The 22,905-nt window shown below is 42.3% G+C and overlaps 4 protein-coding genes and 1 long non-coding RNA gene across 10 annotated transcripts; 2 read left to right on the forward strand and 3 right to left on the reverse strand.

The window, feature by feature from the left end:
• Positions 1 to 724: 724 nt before the first annotated feature.
• ift74 (intraflagellar transport 74) lies at positions 725 to 7,522 on the forward strand. 2 transcript variants are annotated; one of them, XM_085939674.1, is made up of 20 exons: positions 725 to 864; positions 1,424 to 1,554; positions 1,671 to 1,809; positions 2,024 to 2,072; positions 2,144 to 2,242; positions 2,325 to 2,385; positions 2,451 to 2,510; positions 2,590 to 2,651; positions 4,899 to 5,037; positions 5,296 to 5,358; positions 5,468 to 5,611; positions 5,680 to 5,720; positions 5,792 to 5,871; positions 6,003 to 6,056; positions 6,124 to 6,221; positions 6,294 to 6,420; positions 6,531 to 6,694; positions 6,779 to 6,904; positions 7,072 to 7,132; positions 7,203 to 7,522. In XM_085939674.1, the coding sequence occupies exons 2-20, from the start codon at positions 1,435 to 1,437 to the stop codon at positions 7,316 to 7,318; spliced, it is 1,803 nt and encodes a 600-aa protein (XP_085795800.1). In that variant the 5' UTR covers positions 725 to 864; positions 1,424 to 1,434; the 3' UTR covers positions 7,319 to 7,522. The 2 variants fall into 2 exon arrangements, with proteins under 2 accessions (XP_085795800.1, XP_085795799.1); XM_085939673.1 differs by having other exon boundaries at positions 791 to 950.
• Positions 2,480 to 4,455, reverse strand: LOC147041815 (leucine-rich repeat-containing protein 19-like). The gene is made up of 6 exons (XM_085939675.1): positions 4,363 to 4,455; positions 4,034 to 4,281; positions 3,745 to 3,856; positions 3,495 to 3,582; positions 3,232 to 3,417; positions 2,480 to 3,155 (listed from the first exon to the last, which is right to left on the reverse strand). The coding sequence occupies exons 1-6, from the start codon at positions 4,453 to 4,455 to the stop codon at positions 2,854 to 2,856; spliced, it is 1,029 nt and encodes a 342-aa protein (XP_085795801.1). The 3' UTR covers positions 2,480 to 2,853.
• Positions 7,523 to 7,697: 175 nt separating the features above from the next.
• Positions 7,698 to 18,522, forward strand: pkia (cAMP-dependent protein kinase inhibitor alpha). Of its 4 annotated transcripts, XM_085939088.1 has the most exons (5): positions 7,698 to 7,941; positions 9,534 to 11,833; positions 16,987 to 17,173; positions 17,481 to 17,566; positions 17,658 to 18,522. In XM_085939088.1, the coding sequence occupies exons 3-4, from the start codon at positions 17,023 to 17,025 to the stop codon at positions 17,543 to 17,545; spliced, it is 216 nt and encodes a 71-aa protein (XP_085795214.1). In that variant the 5' UTR covers positions 7,698 to 7,941; positions 9,534 to 11,833; positions 16,987 to 17,022; the 3' UTR covers positions 17,546 to 17,566; positions 17,658 to 18,522. The 4 variants fall into 4 exon arrangements, with proteins under 4 accessions (XP_085795214.1, XP_085795212.1, XP_085795215.1 ...); XM_085939086.1 differs by having other exon boundaries at positions 17,481 to 18,522; XM_085939089.1 differs by having other exon boundaries at positions 9,534 to 9,675; positions 17,481 to 18,522.
• LOC147041817 (uncharacterized) lies at positions 9,502 to 11,631 on the reverse strand. Of its 2 annotated transcripts, XR_015069162.1 has the most exons (13): positions 11,572 to 11,631; positions 11,306 to 11,435; positions 11,187 to 11,221; positions 11,054 to 11,085; positions 10,853 to 10,898; positions 10,725 to 10,767; positions 10,568 to 10,648; positions 10,396 to 10,488; positions 10,240 to 10,314; positions 10,072 to 10,176; positions 9,907 to 9,987; positions 9,733 to 9,841; positions 9,502 to 9,656 (listed from the first exon to the last, which is right to left on the reverse strand). It is a non-coding gene; the product is annotated as an uncharacterized LOC147041817 (long non-coding RNA). The 2 variants fall into 2 exon arrangements; XR_015069161.1 differs by having other exon boundaries at positions 10,240 to 10,488.
• Positions 17,708 to 22,795, reverse strand: ercc3 (excision repair cross-complementation group 3). The gene is made up of 15 exons (XM_085939085.1): positions 22,651 to 22,795; positions 22,161 to 22,360; positions 21,845 to 22,081; positions 21,680 to 21,729; positions 21,463 to 21,598; positions 21,173 to 21,343; positions 20,897 to 21,101; positions 20,504 to 20,818; positions 20,208 to 20,392; positions 19,929 to 20,131; positions 19,742 to 19,838; positions 19,554 to 19,671; positions 19,369 to 19,487; positions 19,139 to 19,288; positions 17,708 to 19,047 (listed from the first exon to the last, which is right to left on the reverse strand). The coding sequence occupies exons 1-15, from the start codon at positions 22,676 to 22,678 to the stop codon at positions 18,916 to 18,918; spliced, it is 2,346 nt and encodes a 781-aa protein (XP_085795211.1). The 5' UTR covers positions 22,679 to 22,795; the 3' UTR covers positions 17,708 to 18,915.
• Between the last annotated feature and the right edge of the window lie 110 nt (positions 22,796 to 22,905).

Consider the following 22,905-nt stretch of genomic DNA (forward strand, 5'->3'; position numbering starts at 1 on the left):
AAACACGATCGCGACCATGTCATTTTGCGCTGGTAAAAGTGGGCATACTCGTATCCTAGACGCCCAAAAATGACCGTGCTACAACGTATAAAGTCTGATTAAATGGTTTATTTTGGGTAGTATTTCATTTATTTTTATTACACTTGCTGTGCAAAAGAATGTGGAGCACATTTTAGTGTCATTTTATGGATCGCATTTTAGTGCAATTTAATTCCGAATACAATGGGCATGTTTTGTAACACATTCACTTTATTATGATCACATGTGATGATATCTCAACCAAGAAGACATTGTTGTGGCACGCGTCAATGCCGTGACGCCAGCTTTTGGTGTGCGACATAGGGACGTACATACGCATCACTCGTGCGCACGCGCACTGTTTTGAAAAGTCAACTTGAACTTACTAAAAACGGAAAGACTGCTTTTGTGTGTTGTATGTGAAATTGGACTTTGATTCTTGATTTTTGTACAAAAGACGATTTAAAGTGTAGACCAATGTGTCATCTAAATATCTGTGTTGGATCAGTGCATACAATTGAAACTGTAATGAAATGTGACTGTACATGCCAAAATAAACAAATCAATAAAGCAAAATTACTGCATGGTTAGATTCACCCTAAATCGAATGTCCCATAAAGTCAAATTAGTCATGCGGGTATTGTAGGAACATTGGCATAACTTGTAAAAACAAGGACAATATATATAGTAAGTAGTTCAGTAAAGATAAACAGGGACTGTCGTTATGCAACATTGACAAGTAGTGGCAGTATTACGCGTTTTCGTATTTCAACGACGCTCAAAGAGCGCCGAAGAAGAGAGTTGCTGCAGTAACGTCTGTCAACAAACTCGATGTCTCATGCAAAGGTTTGTTTTGCTAGCTCTGGAGACAACCTTCAAACAAATGACACTCATATTTTAAATATCGACGGAAAGGACAACTACAATTAAAGGTATTTTATTCTTGAATTCGCGAAAATAATGTCATCGACAAAACAGTCAGTGTGCAGTCTGTTAGTGGCTTGGCTCTCATGTACAAAAAGTAATTGCTCGACTGCTATCAACATGTACATAACATGCTTACGGTGGTCAGAACACAAACGTCCTGTGATCCATAAATCTAAACGATAGTTTACGTGCAAAGTCTTGTATACTGTAAATGTAACTGTTAGCCGCGTTAGCATGCTTCACGTCACTCTAGTGTTGGATCAAACTAGTAAAACACTTCCAAATCGAAGCTGTGCACCGTTATATAAAGCTAAGGCTTTGACAAACTCAGCCAAAATGTTTATGTTTTTAAATCAATAGCCATCCTGCAACAGTTCTCCCAAAAGCATCCATGCATGCAGGACTAGATGGACGCTGTGATGTGGCATAGTCATATTCCACTTTACAATATATATATATATATGTCATGTGATTACAGGTTACAGCATTATGGCGAGTCAGCGGCCTCCCTCCAGTATGGGTCGGCCTATGAGCCGAGCTGGATCAGCCATAGGGAGACCTTTAACAGCTGTTCGACCTCCTCCTACAGCCATACGTATACCAACTGGGGTATGATAAGTTTGCTATCATGCATTCAAAGTGTGACTGTGAACTCCACCTTAAGTAACTTTTTTGCACATACTGCATTTAACCTTTGCTTAATGGAGTGTCTTATCATTATTCAGATGCAGATTCCAGGCACTAGTCTTCATCCTGGTGTGAGGGCTCTGATAAGCACTCCCGGAGTCCTGTCTGCACAGATTAAAGTGGCTGATAGGCCTGTGACCCAACAAGGCCTCAGCGGCATGAAGACTGGGTTGAAGGGTAAGAACAAGTTTTTCTTGGCCTTGATTGAACCTGATCACTCTGGATCAAGTCTCATTTGAAGTCAAGGCTGGATAGACACGCGGAAGAAAATAAAGTGTTTTATTCGTCCCTGTATTCATTTTGCTTAATCCTATTCGTCGAGCAATGATGAAGTAATGAATTGTCTTTTTTGATCTTCTTTCACTACCATGTCATCCCCACCACCATGAAGGACCCCAGAGACAAATCCTGGACAAGTCTTATTACTTGGGTCTTCTCAGGTAACTAGCAAATATGGATTTCTCTGCCACTTAATCAGATTCAAATATGTGACTTGTGTTTGCGCTGTTAGGAGTAAGATCAACGAGTTAACCACAGAGATCAGCAAACTCCACAAAGAAATCGACACCTTCAACCAGGAGAACTCCGTCTATCTGTCTTATGAAAAGAGGTCAGTGACATCACTGTTGCCAGAGGTGATTGGGTTGTAGTTGATTTAAAAAAAAAAAAAAAAAAGTCATCTGTTCCCCCAGAGCTGAAAGTCTGGCTGCAGAAATCAGAGATCTGCAGGGCCAGCTTGCTGACTACAACATGGTAAGCCATCTGAGCTCTTTAAAGCAGAATATGTCATTCATATTTGTTTGTCATTTTATGGACAGTTGATGGACAAACTCAACACCAACTCAGACATGGACGAAATGATCAACGACTACAACAGTGTAAGCAGACTTTGTAAACAGAAAATGAGCATTCCTCTGGTAAAAGGAAAAACAAATCACTTTCTTTCTTTCAAATCAGTTGAAAGCCCAGAACGACAGAGAGGCGGAAAGCATCGACAGCATCTTTATAGAGAGACGAGAGTAAGTGTTTTATCAATGCTGAACGTATTTTTGCCCCCGGTTACATTTTCAGTCCTTATGCTCGCTTTCTCTGATTTTACGTCACTATCAACAACTACAAAACACCTATAGAATACCAGTGAATCATTTTAAGGTCATTGAAAAAATGACATTAAAAATAAGAAATTTAATAAAAGTGGCCCAGTGTGCGCTTTTATTTCAGTTACTCCCCTGCCTTGATGTAAGGATCCTCAAAGTAGTGCACATCCTCCTCACCCTCAGCCCTATAGTGCTCGAAGGTGATGGTCTGGTGGGTCATGCATCTCCCCGTCTCTGAGTAGACGCTTGAGGCTGGGCGGTCCTCTTGATTCTCTTCTTGCTGCAGTCGTCTATGTCTGTAATTGCGGAAGAGCCGGTACCAGGAAGGGCCTTTGATGCCACACACGACCAACATGGATGTTGTCAGCGCCAAGGCCACGACACACGCCACAAATTTCCATGTGTTCCCCGACACAGGCATTTGGTCTGGTTTTTGTTGAAGACAGTCTTGGTCAGACACTTAATCATGCAGCCAGATAGTTCAAAGTGGAATAGTTCTTACTGCTGTGGTCTGTGCTGATGGTCAGCAAAACCTCTGGCAACTTGGATGGCTCCATGGTGCCTGATGTTGGATTTTGAGGATCCACTGTTGAGGAAGCTTCTGCTGTTGGATGGCACTGAGCGATAGCCTCCAAAACATTCATTCCGGCCTGTTGCCGTGGTGACGCACATTTTGTGTTTTTCCCTGCTGTGGATCCAAACATGGCAGAATCCCAGTCATCTATTGAGATTAAATGTACAGTAGTAAATCATGAAGATTATTACCAATGGTGACTCCTGCTGCTTTTATTTCATCAATGCTGCTCAGCAAGTTGCACGAGCAATTCCATGGGTTGCCCTGAAGGTCTACCACCTAATAGAGTCCAGAGTAGGTGGGGATATTCTTAGAGCAATCCCCTCGACTTTATCTGTCCTGTCAAAATGCTGCGTAAACTGAATTTATGCTATGGCTGGCCCAAGACCGTTTTTGCACAATACTGTACATGTCTAGGGATCCAAGTATATGACTTGTTACCTGTAGATTATTAAGCTCGCTGAATATCTTTGCGGGAAGACTTGTCAGCAGGTTGTGGGACAGGTTTAGCATTGTGAGTGCATCCAGGCCATAGAAAGACTCGGGTACTAGGCTGGAATGAAAGCCAAATGTGTTGTCATTGCTGTGGTAGCCTGTTTAAAGTCTAACATTCAAGTTTCTCTGTCGGTCAAATGATGATAAAAACATCTTCAAAACTAAAGATGCAATTGAAAACCAAATGTGTAATAGAAGCTGATGTTCATCATTTCCTTTTTTTATTATTATTTACCTGCTGATTTGGTTCTTGGATAGCGACAGCACGCTGAGGTTGGGTAAAACAGACAAGTACCTAGCAGATATATTGGTCACCTCGTTAAGATCCAGGTGAAGCTCCAAAAGTTGAGGATAACTGGCCAGGGATTGTCTATCTTCATTTGACAAAGTAATCTGATTCCTCTCAACCACAAGGCTAGTAACAGATGAGTTGCTGCTGCCGCAAGGAATCACTTCCAAAAACGTGGCAGTTAAGTTACGGACCTGTCACACAATACATGAAAATAGGTTAGAGCATGCTTTGATAAATTGGGATTGCTACGACCAAAAAATAGATATTCTCACGTGTGCATTTTCCGCAGCAGGATTATTCTTTGTAAATATTGCCACAAGGCAGACCGACCACAACAGATGGAGAAATTGCTGAGGCTGGCCCATAATCTTCCCTGGATATGGAACAAAGCAGCTATTTCTTGTACCATTAAGAAAAGTAGAAGTACGCTTACCCTCGCTTGCAGTTGTTAGTGCTAATCTCTATGAACAGGAACCACAAACCTATTGTCCAGTAAGAGGATGAACAGGCGTGTCAGCCTTGGAGCAGCCAGCACAGCAAAGGACCTTTGGACCCTTGTAAACTCTGAAAGCTTACATGCAACTTTTGACTGTCGAGAAGAGTTGTTTGATGAAATCGATCCTCATTGCACATTTCCTTGTTTCCGTAATAGTGCAGTCTCGAGTGATGTTAACTCTTTAATTACTTCCACTCCCCCGCTACCACCTTCATAAACGTCATATACTCAAAAATGAGAATATATCATCATACTATTTTCACATATGCTTCTTTTCTCCTTTGTTTGACCTGCTGTGTCTTTGCGTTGCAGAAGGGAAGACGCTATCAAGGCTATTGAAGAAGAAATTAAGAAAGAAAGGCGTGTTGCTGAAGAAATTGTCCAAGCTATGCCGGCTCCAAAGCAGGAGAAATATTTCACCATGACGACAGCCAATGAGGAGTTGCTACAGGTTCTTTTTTTGGTTTTAAATGGCTGATATTAGTTCTTTTATGCAAAAAATAACAACCTCTGTATTGTTGTAAATGTTAAGGGACACGGTGAAAAAATTAATTCTATTTAAAATATATATTTTTTGAGTGAAACAGCCGATTAATGGGTCATTGGAATTTTATTTTGCCAAATATTGCAATCTGCATCATCCTAAAAAAAAAAAAACCCTCCACATATTCTGGACCCACCTTAATTTCCCTGTCTTGTTCTCTCCTAGGAACTGTCTCTTCTCCAAGAAGAACTGGATGCCCTGTTGACCCGGAAGGAGGAATACGAAGCAGTGAGTTAGCGCTAAACAAGAGCAGTAAAAAAAGGCGCGAAAAAACAATAAATGTATTGAGGTTATAAGAATCTGTAGTATGTTTTGTTCCTTGTCTTTTTTGTGCTAGGAGCTGGCCCATTCACAGATAAAACAAGAAGTGGTCCGGCTACACGAAACTTTGTCCACATTGGAGGCAAAGCGGGACAACATGGAGGCGGAGCACAAGAGCTTCAGCACGCCTCAAGAGGAGAGAGAGAAACTATTGAAACAGGTTGCTTTCTTATTCCTAACGCATGTGCACATGAGTCTCTACACCATCATTCATGCTTTATTTCTCAGGTGAAAGAGGACAATCAGGAAATCGCCAGCATGGACAGACAGTACGTATTGATGTGTAGATTTAATAGATTTGACAATTGTGTTATGAATTGGCGCGTGTGTGTGTGTTCAGGCTGGTGGAGATTCGAGACAGGACCGGTCAAATTACAGAAGAGATCCGACAACACGAGCAGGACTCAGAGGAAGCTCAAGGTGAGATACTGAAAGCTGTTACACGGTCAGAGAGATATCTTGTTAGATTGTGTACAAAAGTGGCCAGTATAAAAATATTACTACATCATCCAGAGAATCATTCAACTCATTGTGCACATCTTCCTTCAAAGGGGAATGTCAGCAGAAGTACAAGGAGCTGAAGAGAAAAGAGGAAGAAATTGATGGTAACATCCACCTGGTTAAACAAATGACACGTACATACAATGCAACAAGATGAATACTCTTTCCCAGGATTCCTGCAGGATTATGAGGATTTAAGGACTCAGGAGCAGAACAAGATGACTCAGAGCCAGGAGAACATCGTCTCCCTCTTGGAGCACTGCAGCAGGGTGAGGAGTCAAGAAGGAGACACACGAAGACTAAAAGAGATCGTGTGGTCACATGTATTTCATCATGTACAGAATATGTTGCGGCTTCGTCGAGTGGATACAATTACAGCCAGCGAGCTGAGAGACATGCAGGACGTGCTGGTCTCCAAGGAGACGGAGGTGTCTCAGTCAGCCAGCACCGCCAAGGGACTGACCTCTGGTCAGTGAACCCCGACGTAGACCCACACCTGACCCCACCCCTAGTCTTCACCTGACCTTTCACGTGGCACGTGCCAAAATCACATTGTGTGCCATGTGTTTGCTTCTCAGAGTGTCAACGGCTCCAGCAGGACCGGGAGAAATTCCAGCAGCTGGAGGGCAAGATCACGGGCGAGTTGAACACTCTGAAGGAAAATGTCAAACAGATGGAGTCTGAGCTGCTTACCTACAGGGACTTGGAAACCCTGAGACACACAGCGGACCAGAGGAAGACGGTAGAAGACTTGTCCACATACGTGAATGAGTTCTCAGGACAGCAGTTTTCCACCAGTGTTCAAAGGTCTGATGTCTTTGTGCAGAGACTCCAGGAAGAGCGAGTTTCCCTCACACAACGGCGAGATTCATTCCGTCAACTTTTGGAGGAGATGAGCGAGAAATATGAAGCGCTAAAGGCCAAACTGGAAGAAAATGAGACCCACGCGCAGGTTTGTACACTATAAGGATATATGCCACATTTGGAGCATTTATTTACAATACAAGTGAAGCCAAGTAGCAGTAAAAAATGGTTTTATTTGTGCTGAATTATTTTAACAAAGTGTACATCAACATCAAGGATTAGCTTACTAATGATTCTTTTTTTCATTGTTTGTAGTTGGCTAACCTGGAGAGGAAATGGCAACATCTGGAGCAGAACAACTTTGTCATGAAAGAATGTATCCTTCCCGAAAGCATCCCTACTGTTATTTTCGGATGTGTGTCTTCTTTCTTTAACGGCAGCGTCAGTCATCGCGTCGAAATCTCAGGAGAGCGACTTCGCCTCTGTTTCCAAGAACGTCTACGAACGAGTAGCTGATTACAACAAGAGCCTCATAGACTCGCTGCAGAACATCAGGAGCTGAATCCACGCATTCTTTACATGGCGTTACTGTTGTAGAGTGGTCGATTGACACCCCACCAGCATGACCACCAACCTAATGTCACTTGAGAGGTTTACATAGAAGATGCACGTGTAATAAAGTCAAATGGAGTTTGTTACTTTGCTTTATTGGTGATCATGACCTGCGACATCCACACATACAAACATGGCGAATAAAAACTTGAATCATGAATCTAGTGTCGTTTCGTATGCATGATGTGGGAGTGTCTTTGTGCAAGTTGCCAAAGAAGCGCTTTTGTGTGACTTGAATTGAGCTTTCTCGGCTACCGTAGACTTCCTCTTCAGCGAGCAGCTAACTCTTCAGGTTGTTACCATTTGGGCTTTCGAGTGAGTAATGTCAACTTTTTCCTAGCTCTCGATTTGTTGTATGTATGTAAATGAAATTTGTTAGTCGTTAGATCAGTGGAAACTCGCTGGCTCTCGTGAAACAAGAGGTGGAGCGTGAGCTAGCACACCCACAAGTAGCACTCATTCGGCTGTCAATCAATGGATAATGAACGAAAGCGTTTGACTTGAACTTAGTTTTTCCATGTCCAACTTGAAGACTACGTTGGCTGCTGGTTGTCTATCTGCATATCTCGAAAGGTACCTCCCCATTTTGTTTGCCTCCTAATCTTAAATGTAGAAGGTCGTGTCATATATAACTTCAAATATTCCAAAATGTTATCAAAGGACATTTTAATTGGTCATCTCCCAAATGAATAATGTCCTGATGCTTATGTGAAAAGAAACAAAATAATTGCTCTACAATGGTTAAAGTTACATGTCGATGTAAGAAGAATAGCTTTGAAAAATGTACTTGCATTTGAACTTGAAAAGTATATTTTTGATCATAGTTGGCACACATGAAAAGTGAAAGTGTACCACTTTGTTCTTCTAAAATTATGACTTGAATGGTGTTGGTTAGTTGGTAGTGTTATGTGCTTGAGGAGCTGATGTGCAATGTCATCTTGTCATGGCACACCAGGGAGAAGGTGAGCACATGCAAGCAGCTGACATCTCTCACAAAACCCAAGTGCCCCAGGTACTGCACAATATCATCATCACACTCGTCTGGATGTGTTTTTTCATGACATTGATGCAAACCGAGTTAGTCAGAAACATGTATTTAACTCACTTGGTTTGCATCAGTGTCATGGAAAAACTTCTCCAAAAATGTGTGGTGGTGGTGGTACTGTGCAGTAGCTGGCACTTAGGTTTTGTCCCAGTAAGAGATGTCACTATTTGCATGTGCTCACCTTCCCCCTAGTGCCATGAGAAGTTAGTGACATCATACCTGAGCTCATCAAGCACTTAAGCTGCTTGCATGCAGGCAGGGCCTTTTCAAACTGCTTTTCTTTTTAATAAATTGTTCAAGTGGATTTATTTATGATTTATAAGCAAATTTGCTAATTTGAAGTCTTTCATGCTTGGTGGTCACTGCATTGGCAAAGTACTGTTTGAAGTCTTGAGTTGGCCACAAACCTAAGTGTCCACTACTATGGATTCAAGTAAGTTTTCAGCCTTGAGGTGAGCATCACTGCAACAGAGCCAAGTGTTTGACTGCTTCTCTCTGTCTCCACATGACTCAAAGTGACTTTAAGTCTTGTGGGGACAGAGAGAAGCAGTCAAACAATTGGCTCTGTTCAGTGGCTGAAGGCAAACACTCAACTCGAAGCTGAAAAGAAGCTTCCAAAACCTAAGTGCCACTTTGCCCGCCTCCTACCTCTGCCCAAATTCGGCCTGGCCAATCACGTCTCGCCACCTAATTTGCATAACCACGCCCACTTTTCAACAGCCAATCAAAATGCAGCATTTGCACATGCAACCAATCAGATTGATCCATTTTAATGAGACCACGCCCATTATAAATCTAACCAATCACAGACCGCCTCATTTGCATACCCACGCCCACTTTTCAACCAACCACAGCTTTTCATTCTCATTGCTCCACCCAATTTTAGAGCTTTCAGCCAATCATGAAGCAATATTCCATGCGTGATCCCGCCCAATTTCTCAAAATTTCACTAGAAAAAGAAAATCCGTAAAAAAAGAAAAAATCGAAATTTTTGGGTTGGGGGGAAAAAAAAAATTATTGGAAAAAATTTTGTATTTTGTTTTTTGTTTTAAAGTTGATGTTATAAAATGAAGAGTTGAAAGTTTGCATTATTTGTAATAAAGCTTTATTTCTTTTGCAGAGTAAACATTCAATCACAAAGTAACAAGCTGGATGGCAGTCTGCTCGTTGCCGAGTGGTGGAGTGGCAGGGATGAGTGGTGGAGTCGTCGGCCAGGGGGATGAGTATTACTCCGTGTCAGGACCTAAGACAAAAAGGGATCAGTAAGTAAAGAGTAAAGTCACCGTTTTGTGCAGAAACTGTTTTGGCATGTATCATACCAGTGCGCAAGCAGAGTTGTACATGGCACCAGGTATTGAGTTGCATGACCAGAAAATTGATTCTGTTCCTTGCGGTATTGATCAGGAAGCTGATTCTGTTCCTTGCTGCCTGTCAGAAAAGAGGGGGGGGAAAGAAAAATCATTTGGATAAAAAGAGCATATAAACTGCTTTACTTCTCAAGTTGCCTGAAGTGCTGCGGCTTTGCTCTGGTCCTCAGCTTCCACTGCAAGCAGGTTACTTGATGGTGCTTCACACTGCACACACAAAAAAAAAAAAAAAAAAAAATGCATTCAAATTTTGAAACTTGTTTGCTAAAATGTCAATACTTTGCTTCTTACCAGCAAAGGGCTCTTCAGGCAGCATGGAACTAGGTGAACGAGATCAGAGGCTGAAGACAAACAGTGGCAGGCTTCACTTTGTGGACCAGGTTTTGCAACCTCTGCCTGGAAAGAAAAAGGAACATTGAAACAACAACTCTATTTAAGTTTACTGCTTTTATTTCTAACCGTAGACTGGAAGCAGTGGGTCAGTGGTGCACAGGCAGAGTTCCTGAAATGTTGTCAAGACTCACCAGGGGACACCTGCACACAACAAACGAGGGAGGGATTCATCAAGCTGCCATTTAGTACATTTTGAGCGTCAACTCTGGAAATGGAGGCTGCCTTGAGTAAGGAACTTCTGTATGGTTTTTGAGGGCTGGTTCCTTTGGCCAGCAGGTGGCAGATTTTCCACCTGCATCCTTACTGGAAAGTGATCTGCAGGAAGAGGCAGGCATACAAAAAAACAAACAGGTTAGTGCTTTTAAACAATGCCAGGTTTGTAGTAAGTTGTCACCTGTCAGCACAAGAAGGTGATAATGCCACAGGTTCAAAACCTTGTAGATCCATGCTGCAGCAACTAGGTCCTTTGGCACCACTTGGTGGACAAAAGGAGGAAGAGTAAGCTAAAATGTTTGACACGTGTCAAACATTTGGACGCGTGCGTGTTTCACCAGCAGCGCGAGCCGGACGTCTCTCCAACCACAGCTTGCTAGTCTGAAAGCCATGGTAACGTTACAACAATTCTGCAGCCTAACAAACAAATTGGGCTCGGCAACGTGTTGAGCAAGAGTAGACCTACCTGCAGGTGTCTCATGAAGCCATGTGCAAGTCGGCCATCTTGGACCCTGCAGACAAAAAACAAATGTTTGCTTTAGTCAATTTGATAAGATGCCTTGCTAATAAAAATCTTTTTGCAGTCAATCTGCTCCCTCTGTTCCAGAAGCAGGCCTGTGGACAGAAAGAAGGCAATTAGAAGCAGTCGATTGACTTTAAAACTCACAGAAAGTCAGTCGGGGTCGTTTTGAAGAGCACCTGCAGACAGAAAGCAGATAATTAACACGAATGCATCGAAATATCAGTTTCAGTCAGTTATTCTCTGGCGGATTTATGCAAACGCTGCTTTGTCTACTTACCTTCGGCCAAACGGCGCGCTGTCGTCCAGACGTTGCTAAATGTTTGTGCAAAAATCGTGTTAGTCATCTTTCCACACGATGCGTGCGTGCTTGAGTTTTGAAAATGTAGTTTTACTTACCCACCGTTAAATGCTTCAATTGTTTGGTTGCACGCCAAATGAATGCGTTTTGGTGGTCGTTTTAGACGCTAACTGCTAACGCTAGCTTTTGCAAACCTTTTAGCTTGCATGCTTGTAAGACGGAAGCACGCTGAAAGAGAACAAAAGCAGTTTGAAAAGGTTAACAAAAGTTAAAGACCCACGGAAGCACGCCCAAAGTGCCTCTTGACGCTGAAAGAGATCAAAAGCAGTTAGTTTGAAAAGGCTCACAAAAGTTAAACACCCACCTTGTTACTTTTAAACGATGTTGTGGAGCAGGTGGACCAGAGCAGCGTAGCGCTCGCTGTCAGAGGAGTGACAGAATGAGCGTCGCGTTCTTGACGCATTTTATAGTCTTTTTGTGATGACGTCATTAGAAGGAAAAAAAAAAAAAAATTGGCACTCAGTAAAGCGGGAGGAAAACTGCTTTACCGGAGGAACCTGGCCTCGAACCTCAATCTTCAGAGTCAATGGTCTTATCCCCTCGACCATTGTCTGTCGGCAAATGTTGTAAGATTTCTTTCTATTATCCCAATTAATGAAGCAATCTTCAGGAAATGTTCAGTTTGTAACCTTCAATTACAAATACTTGACCTCATTGTTCAAGATCTTAAATGGTCGAGTGATTAATGCTTTTCCCTTGAGTTTGGGAGAGGCGGGTTCGAATCTTACGTATCGCTCTATTTAATTTACAAAAGCTGCAAAGATAAGTCTCGAACCCGAGTCTGCTGGTCACCAACCCAAGTCACAAACCATTCAACCATTTTGGCGTTGAAATTTTGCGAGTTTAGTTATGTATTCATAGTATATGTTTCATGGAATAGATAAAAGAACTAAATCAGCTTATTGACCAGCAGACTTCATGGTGGAGTAGATAAAGATTTTGCCTTATGTTCGGGAGAACCGAGTTCGAGTCTCACACTATTTAAACTTAAGATCAAAGTTTGCTTCGTGTGGGGTTCGAACCATGGTCTCCCGAACACCGGGTAAAGTTAAGAACCGCTTTGCCATTTTGCCGGCGAAACTCGCCCTTTCTTGGGTAGAGTACTTTAAAATGTTAACTTGCTCAGAAAAATGCTAATTACCAGTGTTTGACGGAACACTCAATGATATAGTGTAGTGGATAAAGCTTTTATCTTACGCACAGGAGAACCGAATCGAGTCTTACACTATGCAAACTTTAGCTTAAAGTCCGCTTCGTGTGGGGCTCGAACCATGCTCTCCCGTACACCGAGTCAAGTTAAAAACCATTCTGCCGGCGAAATCCGCCCTTTTCATTGGGTAGTGTACTTTGAAATGCTAATTTACCAGTTTGACAGAACATTCAATGACGTAGTGGATGAAGATTTTGTTTCATGCGCGGGAGAACCGAGTCGAGTCTTACACTATGCAAACTTTAGCCTAAAGTCCGCTTTGTGTGGGGCTCGAACCATGGTCTCCCGAACACCGGGTAAAGTTTAAAACCACTCTGCCATTGAAAGTCGGATTTTTTTTGGGTAGTGTACTTTAAAATGTCAATTTACTAAAAAATGCTAATCTACTAGTGTTTGACAGAACATTCAATGACGTAGTGGATAAAGCTTTTGTCTTATGTGCGGGAGAACCGAGTCGAGTCTTACACTATGCAAACTTTAGCTTAAAGTGTGCTTCGTGTGGGGCTCGAACCATGATCTCCCGAACATCGAGTAAAGTTATAAACCATTCTCCCATTATGCCGGGGAATTTGTGCTTTTTTTTTAGGTAGTGTATTGTACATAGTGGACGTCTGGTCGAAAAGGAAAAATGGATATGTTCATTTTACGCTGGGTTACATACGAGTGAATGGGGGCACTGCCGTCTTGCGGTAGCTTGGTGTCATTACATGAACCGCTTCATAAAGAATGAATCGCAGTGTAGTGTATAGTACATATGTTCATTTTACGCTGGGTAACATACGAGTGAATGGGGGCACTGCCGTCTTGCGGTAGCTTGGCGTCATTACATGAACCACTTCATAAAGAATGAATCGCAGTGTAGTGTATAGTACATATGTTCATTTTACGCTGGGTTACAGACAAGTGAATGATTTTTCTGATTGACTGTTTGATCTGTGACGTCACTCGTACACTCCATTAGGTACACTTTTTCAGGTGTACCTAATAACAGGCCACTTCATTAGGGAAAAATCATGGTCAAAGCTTAATTGAAAGTGAAAAGTGCCACACCCGCCCTCACCCCCACTTTCTGATTGGCTGGTTGATCTGTGACGTCACTCACGCCATTTTCAGGTACGCCGCCATTTTCAGGTGTACCTGATCACAGGCCACTTCATTAGGGAAAATTCATGGTCAAAGCTTAACGGAAAGTGAAAAGTGCCACACCCGCCCTCACCCCCACTTGTCGATTGGCCGGTTGATCTATGACGTCACTCGGACATTCCATTAGGTACACCACCATTTTCAGGTGTACCTAATCACAGGCCACTTTATTAGGGAAAAATTATGGTCAAAGCTTAAATGAACGTGAAAAGTGCCACACCTGCCCTCACCCCCACTTTCTGATTGGCTGGTTGATCTGTGACGTCACACGGACACAGGTGTACCTAATCACTTCATTAGGGAAAAAGTTTAAGTGAAAGTGAAAAGTGCCACACCCGCCCTCACCCCCACTTTCTGATTGGCTGGTTGATCTGTGACGTCACTCGGACACTCTATTAGGTACGCCGCCATTTTCAGGTGTACCTAATCACAGGCCACTTCATTAGGGAAAAAGCATGGTCAAAGTTTAACGGAAAGTGAAAAGTGCCACACCCGCCCTCACCCCCACTTTCTGATTGGCTGTTTGATCTGTGACGTCACTCGGACACTCCATTAGGTACACCGCCATTTTCAGGTGTACCTAATAACAGGCCACTTCATTAGGGAAAATTCATGGTCAAAGCTTAACGGAAAGTGAAAAGTGCCACACCCGCCCTCACCCCCACTTGTCGATTGGCCGGTTGATCTATGACGTCACTCGGACATTCCATTAGGTACACCACCATTTTCAGGTGTACCTAATCACAGGCCACTTTATTAGGGAAAAATCATGGTCAAAGCTTAAATGAACGTGAAAAGTGCCACACCTGCCCTCACCCCCACTTTCTGATTGGCTGGTTGATCTATGACGTCACTCGGACACTCCATTAGGTACACTCAGTCTCCTCAAAAGGTGGAGGCGACTCTGGCCCTTTTTGTACAGGGCGTGGGTGTGATCAGTCCAGTCCAGTTTGTTGTTAAGGCGAACACCTAGGAATTTGTAGTTCTCCACTACCTCAATGTCCGATCTCTGGAGTGAAGATGGGTGCCGTCCGCTCGAAGTTGGGGGACACCAACTCATATAACAACGTAAAACACATACGTATTGTCATATAAAGCATTTGACCACATGTCAGATTTTTATGTTTTAATTGGCGAATATAAAAAAATGAATAAAACACCAGACACGTTTAAAGATAAATGTTTATTCAAATAATAATAATAAAAGTAAATTTCAAACCAGCAATCTAATGTGAAATTGCAAGAGATATAATGACTGGTTGGCGAACAGGAAAGTCAGGATTCGTTCCCTCACTGATCCGTCCGTTCTCGCGATGAACTGAAAGTGCCCAAACTTTCTGCAGAAGTGAGAAAAAATTGTCAATGTACAGCCCTTGGGTAAGGTCGGATCTCAAACCATGGTTCCATCGTATCAGATGCAATGATGTTAACCACTCGACCAAAGCCTGCTTGCAAATACCATCAGATTTAGATGTGATATGAGAGGTGGCTGCACTCTACAGCCATGCAATGTGACATTGCACATCAGTTCCTCAAGCACATATCTGTGTACTCACATCACGTTCCAATTGCAGGCTGCCATCCCTTCCACTGTCAGCTGCACATTTAGGGGCCAAACCGCCACCATCATGTCAATTATAGAGCATTGGCGCCCTCTGCGGGAATCATGTTGTACTGCAGCCACCCCACACTTACTGTCTTTTGACCACAACTTCTGAAACTAATCGCCCATCTGGTCTTCACCACTAGCTAATTCACCTGGAAACCGTCAAATAACTTCAATTATCATGACAAAATAATGTGACATCTCATTAGACTTGTTGATGAGCATCTCTAGACGCAACATGCAGTACCTTTCAAAAATCTGTTGGCGACCAGCAGCCGACGTGGAGCCTCAACTCTTGCAGTTTGATCAGCTTTTGCGTGGAAAAACATACAACACTCGAGGGAAATCGTGTCGTAATGATGCTCCTGCATTTTTACATGTAAACGGAAAATAGAGAGCTGAAAATTGTTTGCAATACTCACTCAAAACACGAAGTAGAGCTGGCTGCACAGTGAACTGGCGTGCCTACGGTAACTGAGAAAGCTCAATTCAAATAGAAGCAAGCGCGTTCATGGTTTATAAGCCTATTTGGGAGCGTGGCGAGAATTACGGAGGAGGTACCGCTCGGACCGCTCCTTCATCTGATGCGAATATTTGGACGCCTTTTTAAACCTTAACAGGTACCGCCTAATAATTCATTCACATGATTCCTATGTTGCAAAATGACGCGCTGTTTACAACGCAAGGTTGAGCGGCCTTAACATTGACGTGCATGTCGGTTGATTATTACAATCAATGTGCGCGTGGCTGTCAACAGCGTGCATATGTTCACATTTCATCGTTTTGTATTTTGTGTATTATATCTCGCCACTCTGTGTTGCAATCAACGCATTCTTTTTGTCAATCGTTGGTCATACATTTTCAGTGGAATTAATATTGCGGTTGAAACTTCCAAATAATATAGAAATATTGTGGCATTTTTCAGCACGTATGATATCGTGTATGATATCTGGCATTTGTATAGGTTTTCAATAATTGTCATTATTATAACATTTGTATTCATATACATTTTTTTGTCGGCATCCATTATGTGTTTGTGTTAAATGTAAGATCTATGATTACAATATTTTCATAAGCATTTTTTTTACGTTACGTAAAATGACATTTTCATGGGCCATAAGGAACTTCCTTTTTTGTTTTCTAGATTTATTGTTTGTTCTTCCTTACTTTTTGATGACATCTTTTTTTTTTTTTTTTCTGATTGTGTCAGTTGTTTGGCATGCGCTTCAAGATAATGTCCAGTTGAGCTTTGGTCTCCACATGTGGACTCACCCACTTGGCTAAACCGCTTGACAGGCTGCGTCATAAGTGCAAGCAGGTCTAAATTATGAAAGCCTCCAAATGAATATTGCATCGACATGAGCATACTAAAGATACGCCCAAAGATAAAAGTGGATCATTGAGAGGCCTCGTCCTCCTAATTTCATTTGAATAGCCATGCTACGACATCATCGGAGACCGGAGCCTTTCAAAAGTAAACCTACATCAAGTAAAATCATCATCTGACTATTCCTAGGTCAACATCTGTGGAGTCATCATTGGGAACGCGGCAGTTGCTCACTCACATGGTGTCTGAAAATAGACGGAAATGCTTGCAGTCATTTAAGGCTGTTGTTGGTGGGGCAACCCACCACCAAAACAGAAGAAACTGCATTGCTTTGCATCGGTTATTAATGAAGACACAGCAGCCAAAGCAGAAAAGAGCCTTGTGCTATGTTGAGGAGCAAAGTGGGAGCATTCAAAAATTTTCTTCCCACAAGCGTGTGCAGGCCCTGCCATGGTGAGGTGTGGCAGAAATGACGGATGTGGAGGTGACCTATGAGGACTTCATCGCCTCTCAACGGTCTGGCCGCAGGAACGCCATCCACAATATCCCAGCAGTCTCCGGGGAGCCGGGACCTGCGGATTTGTCGGAGAGCCTGTCACAGCTCAACATTAACAAACCCGGTAAGGGGGAGTAAATCCTGTACACGTGCTGCCTTTGCAAACATAATCATGCATAGTTTTAGATTTCAACTTTGCAGTGATTCATTATGTTTTAGTGACTTTTTTTTTTTTAAAGAGACATAAGCTGAATGATGCAGTATCATATTCATGTAATTTTCCACAAATAGATTTCATTTTGTTTCATCTAATAAAAAAAAAATTAAAAACCAGACAAGTGGAGTTAAGACCTTTCCAATAAAACAGCACATTTGTAATTCTGCAGGTTAAGTGTGTGACTGACTTGTCAATTTGCTCTTCTGTCCTCCAGCTGGTGAAGGCGAAGAAGATTCTGCGCAAACTAAGTCTTCTTCATCAAAAGACAACAGCCAATGAGAAGGCAACCGGTTGCAGAAGGTTCCTAACACAACTTGTGCTTAATGGTGTTAAACATAAAACCCGCTGACGTCCTGCCATGGAAACTTCCGTGTCATCTCTTTGCATTCAGGCATGTTCCAATTTCCTTCAGAGGCCAAAGCGGCCCTGGAAGAAACATGCTCAAGGGTCCTGGAAGGAAAGGAGAGAACGGCCTGGGGCCATTAAATGTTACTGGGGAAGGCCTTGATGCCCATTTTGGTTTCAAACATCCTGCTCTTTGAGGATTTGATTGAACATCATGTTGTTCCTCTGTGTTCTTTTGGAGAAACCTCAGAATTGATGGTACGCACTGTTGTTGTTTTGCCTGCTTCCAACTGTCGGAAAGTGGATCTTCATGTTCGTAAATGCATCCCTCTCCATCATGCTCATTAACCTCTCGTAAGTGCACCCTCTTCAGATCCATTTTGTTGCCAGTGCTTGATCTATTCCAGCTCTCAATCTTTCAGTAATCTCTTTTTTTGTTTTTGTTTCTACTGTCCAAAGTGTGCACATTGTTGTGCTACGACGGGATAAACTCAAATGAGGTTTTATTAATATTTATTGACAAATCTGTGTGTCTTTAAATTTGATTCACTTGTTAGAATGACGTGAAGTACTAACTACACTAAAATTCACGCGGCATTTCATTCCAATGTACAGTTTGTCAGCAGAAGTAACTGCCCAGGGATGTCCTACTTGCCTACTGTACAAATATTCTCCACAAAAATGTTTACTAATTTGCATTGCACACAATTTTCTGTCGAATTTAAAAAAGCTAATATTCTAATGGAATAAAGTTTTATACTCTGTCAAAATTAAATGGCACGACGATGTAAAAACGTCCATTTCCAGTTTCCATATTGTAATCGTCTTTATTTTTAGGGACTGTTTACCAACTAAGATTGTGATATTATTTTGTACAGTTTGGATGAGCAAAAAAAATGTTTGATTGAAATAATAAAATTTAATTCATTGTTAAAAAAAACATTGTGTTGATAATTGATTCAATTTTATTTTGTTTCCTCTATAAAAAAAAAAAGAAAGTAATTGGCTGTTGTTCCTACCTGAGGATTCTATAATCATTTATTTATATATAGACCATCAACATGATGTTGCTTTTTTTTTTTTTTTTTTAACTTAAACCTCTTCATTTCAAGTAGTAGAAAAAGAAAACATCCATCACTTTCCATAGATGTCATCCTCAAAGTTGCTGGAGCCTATTGTGAGCGGCAGACCACTTTATGGACAGAAGAAGGCCAAAGCCCTGATTGGAAGCACCAACCTCAGAACTGGGAGGGGGATGCGCAAAGCACCATTGTCTCTTCACGTCACAACTTTATCCAGTCCATCTACTTCCTGAAGCGCTTGAAGAGTGGATGGATGCCCTTTCCTAGAGAAGATTTGCTTTTACCCTGATATTCCATATAGACTGTGTCATCAGCACCGGACATGGAGCTCATGGTCCCCGTTCGCCTTGAAAACTGTTCAAGAAGAAGAGGAATCCAAAATGAATTATGACGCAGCAGCAATCTGTAAGCTTCACCATGCATGTCAAGTTTTTGTTGCACCCACCTGTGGTTTTGTACCCACGTCTCCTGCCACCGCTTCCTCCTCAGCATCCAGATCGGACGCAGCCAGGACCTTTTGGAGGAGCTGCTGTTGCTCCTCTCTGGTGGAGAACATCAAGTCTTCTTCCTCCATTCCTGCCAATTGTGTGATCACCTAAGAAAAATACATGGCTTTTAGAATTCAAATGGCAAAGTCAATGTTTATATTGAATCATGTCCATGTGTAAACTATACCTTAAAGCTGTAGCCCTGGTCCACTAGAAACCTCTGTCTCTTGGTGGAGTACGCCATCTCCTGGGTGTCCTGAGACACCAGCGAATAAAAGAATGCATTGTATTCCTCTGCAACCATTCCTAAAAAGAAAGAAAGGTGGTGTGAGAGTCTGCTTTCCATCATGACGCACAGAAAGCTACAACAACCTTTCTTAGCTCTTAAAACTCGACCAAGTCTCTGGGCTTCCTGCCTCCGTGACCCGCCATGAGAGGAGATTTGGATGAGAACATTGGCTTCTGGCAAGTCGAATGATGTGTCTCCAACCTGTGTGGTGTCGATTCATCGATTAATGTTGAACGTTTTAGGGGCACTCAATAACCCATTAGTTTGTTACCTTGGAGATGAAAATTGTGTTGATCTTGGGATTATGTTTAAAATTCTGCAAGATCTGCATACGTTCCCCTTGGGAGGTCGGGCCATAGATGTAGGGCCTTGAGCAGATAAATACAGAGCATAATTTACTAGTAAAATACTGTATGACAAAAAAAGGTATATTTTTTTGCTTGAAAAAAAAAACATACTTGTTAAGGCGAATTGCGTATTCCTTCAAGGCAAAGACATTATCAGCAAAGACGATGATCTTGTCATTGCGCCGTTCATGAAAGCGAATGAGAAACTGGCACGCCCGAAACTTATTGGGATTCATCGTATAAAGCAAGATTCGCTTCTTAGTTTTGATGGCCACATACTCTCTGTAAAACTCTGGAGACATCGGGCACCATACCTGAAACATAGCAAAAATGTTGATTAGGAACATGCTCTGGAACAGGCAACTGGTGGGAGGTCTACGGCTCTTTCACCTCTGCACACTGGACTTTGGCTATGTAGCCATTGCTCTGCAACTCCATCCAGTTGGCTTCATAAAGCTTCGGCCCAATTAGGAAATTGAGGTCCACTATCTTGTCATCTTCTCGAACTAAAGTAGCCGTGAGGCCCAGTTTGCAGTGTGCCTGGACGATGGTCAGCACGCTTCGAAACATTTTGGCTACAAAAAGCACATTGGGAAAAAAAAAAATATGTTAGTACGAGGCAATCTCACAAAACAAATAGTCTTCTACGATAATAATTTCACTGGATGCGTGATGTTAAAACTTACCAGGAATGGTGTGCACCTCATCTAGAATAATAAGACCCCATTCTTGACTTTTCATCCACTCCATGACCCTCTCAGCTTCCCAGGAGCGCTTGGTGGTGTGGCCCAGCATAGAGTAAGTGCTGATGGCCACCGAGCAACCGATGGGCTTGTCCTTAGCATCCGAGGTGAAGCGGCAGATTTGAGAGTCATCGATAGTGGACCACATCTTGAACTGGGCCTTCCATTGTTCCACCGACACAGAGGAGTTACCCAACACCAGGCAGCGTTTGCGTACCGTGCACGCTGCTGTCACACCCACAAGAGATTTGCCCGCTCCTGCATAGCAAGTCATGTTCATAATGTTGTCAGTGTTTGTTGTGTGTTTACCAACAGTAAAAAAAAAAGTATTCTCACCGCAGGGGAGCACGATGACTCCGGAACGAGCGCGTCCGTTGCCAAACATTTTGCGCAGACTTTTTTCCTGATAGGGTCGCAATACAGCAGTCGGCTTCAGGTCTATATTGATATCTGGGTTGACCGTATCGTTCCGAAAGTCGTACTCGGCGAGGAGCGGGTATTCCAGCTCAATGCAGCGCTTTTGAAGCGCCTCAATCATATCCTACGCAGAACCAGAATGTTGATTTGGAAAGTCACAAATAAGCTTCAACAAAAAAAAAATGCAAATAGCACCTGTTGAATTTCAAAAGAGACAGTCTGAGTCTCTTCCTCCTCTTCTTCCTCTTTGTCCATCTGCTCATAGTAGCTGAAGATGTCTTCAGGAACCTGTTGCTCAGACGTTTGACCATCACCGGGCTGCTGTGAGGTGGAAGCACCTCCTTTGTCCTCAACGGTCTTGGAGATCTGTTGAAGAAATACAGTGAACCATGGAATTGAATTTTAAGACAGTTCTAAAAAAAAAATGATGCGGAAATAAATAATCATCAGAGTTTTTGGGCAGAACAATTTAATTGGGGGTATACCGCTGACTTGCTGTGAAGAACCTCAGTAATGAGCTCGCCGTCAGTCCCATCAGGAGCACAAAGGCGACACTTTCGAATTTTTTCGTCCTTCAGGAGACTCTGAATCACTTCGGGAAATGTGCTCTCAACAAAATACCTGAAGACAGACATCCAGAAGAAACTGTGAAAAATAAAGCCACAAAAAACAGTCAAGAGAATTGTCTTGAAGTGGCTGTACCTATTATGCTTGAGCACCAACTTGACTTTGCCATAGCTCACGGTGCAGAGCTGAGGAAAAAAAAAAATATCGAATCATACATTCAAACACAAACTCAGGCTAGAAATAACCTAATTTCAAGAGTTGATATAAAGTTGAGCATCTCAGAATCAGCTTTATTGATACCTTAATAAATTGCACAATTCCATCAGGCACGGAGGTCTTGCTGAGTTTCTGCAGATACTCCACTATGTCAGAGGTCTGCAGCCCCACACTGACGGCTGCATACAGTGAATATGCTGTTAACTTGTACTCGTGTATGTGGTTGGGTCTGCACACCGGCTCCGCAATGGCAACCAAGAAATCCTGCGCATACTTATACACTGGTGAAAATGCTTCTAGAAAAATGTGTCCATCTGGAGCCTGCAGAAGAAAAAATGAATGAGAAGAACAAAGAACGTTTATCTTGAATTCATTCTGAAAGTTTACAATGACATCTTACCACCCAGAGGGGTCTTGAGGTGTGATCGTTCTTCAGAAGCATCTGAGCACGATAATCTTTGGCTCCATATTCATCCATCTTGGTGGTGGATTCATCCACCTGTTTCCCCGCAGCAGCGGGTATGCCATCCTGCAATTTGCTACTTCCCACGTTTTCTTCATCTTCCTCCTCCTCATAGAAACGCTTTTTCGACTTCTTCTCTGTAGACCATCACATGTTTAATACATATGACGATACACAATATTCGCGTCATTTCTAGGATGTATCAATACAGATATGTATAAACCAAACGGAGTTTTGCCAACATATTGTTGATAAAGTTATGAAGCAGCGTAAACTGGAACTAGAGCGATACTAAATGTAATGTTGGCAATATCCTCACTAATGGCAGCATTTTATGAAGCAGTACAACGCATTTAAAAGGTTGACTCCTTGTTTGCGCCAGTCTAAACTAGCCATCGGGGAAATGAAAAATCAATCACTCACTCACCTCGATCCCCTTTATCCCTTTTCCCCATATTCGCTACTTAGAAGCCCTTTTCTTGATAAATTCTTATCTTATTGTATTCGCATGCCAGTTACTTTCGTTGTTGTCATGGTAGAAGCCGGAAATAACATTTTCTTGTTTGATGAAAACAGTGGCTGGCAATCTGCGTTATAATACCTTAGCGCCACTTAGCGGACTGGAGTGTCCATACAAATATTACTACATGTATCATATACATATCTCGGGGTTGTTGTTTTT

Source organism: Syngnathus leptorhynchus, chromosome 19, assembly GCF_054491065.1.
Source record: "Syngnathus leptorhynchus isolate UIUO chromosome 19, UIUO_Slep, whole genome shotgun sequence".
Taxonomy (NCBI): domain Eukaryota; kingdom Metazoa; phylum Chordata; class Actinopteri; order Syngnathiformes; family Syngnathidae; genus Syngnathus; species Syngnathus leptorhynchus.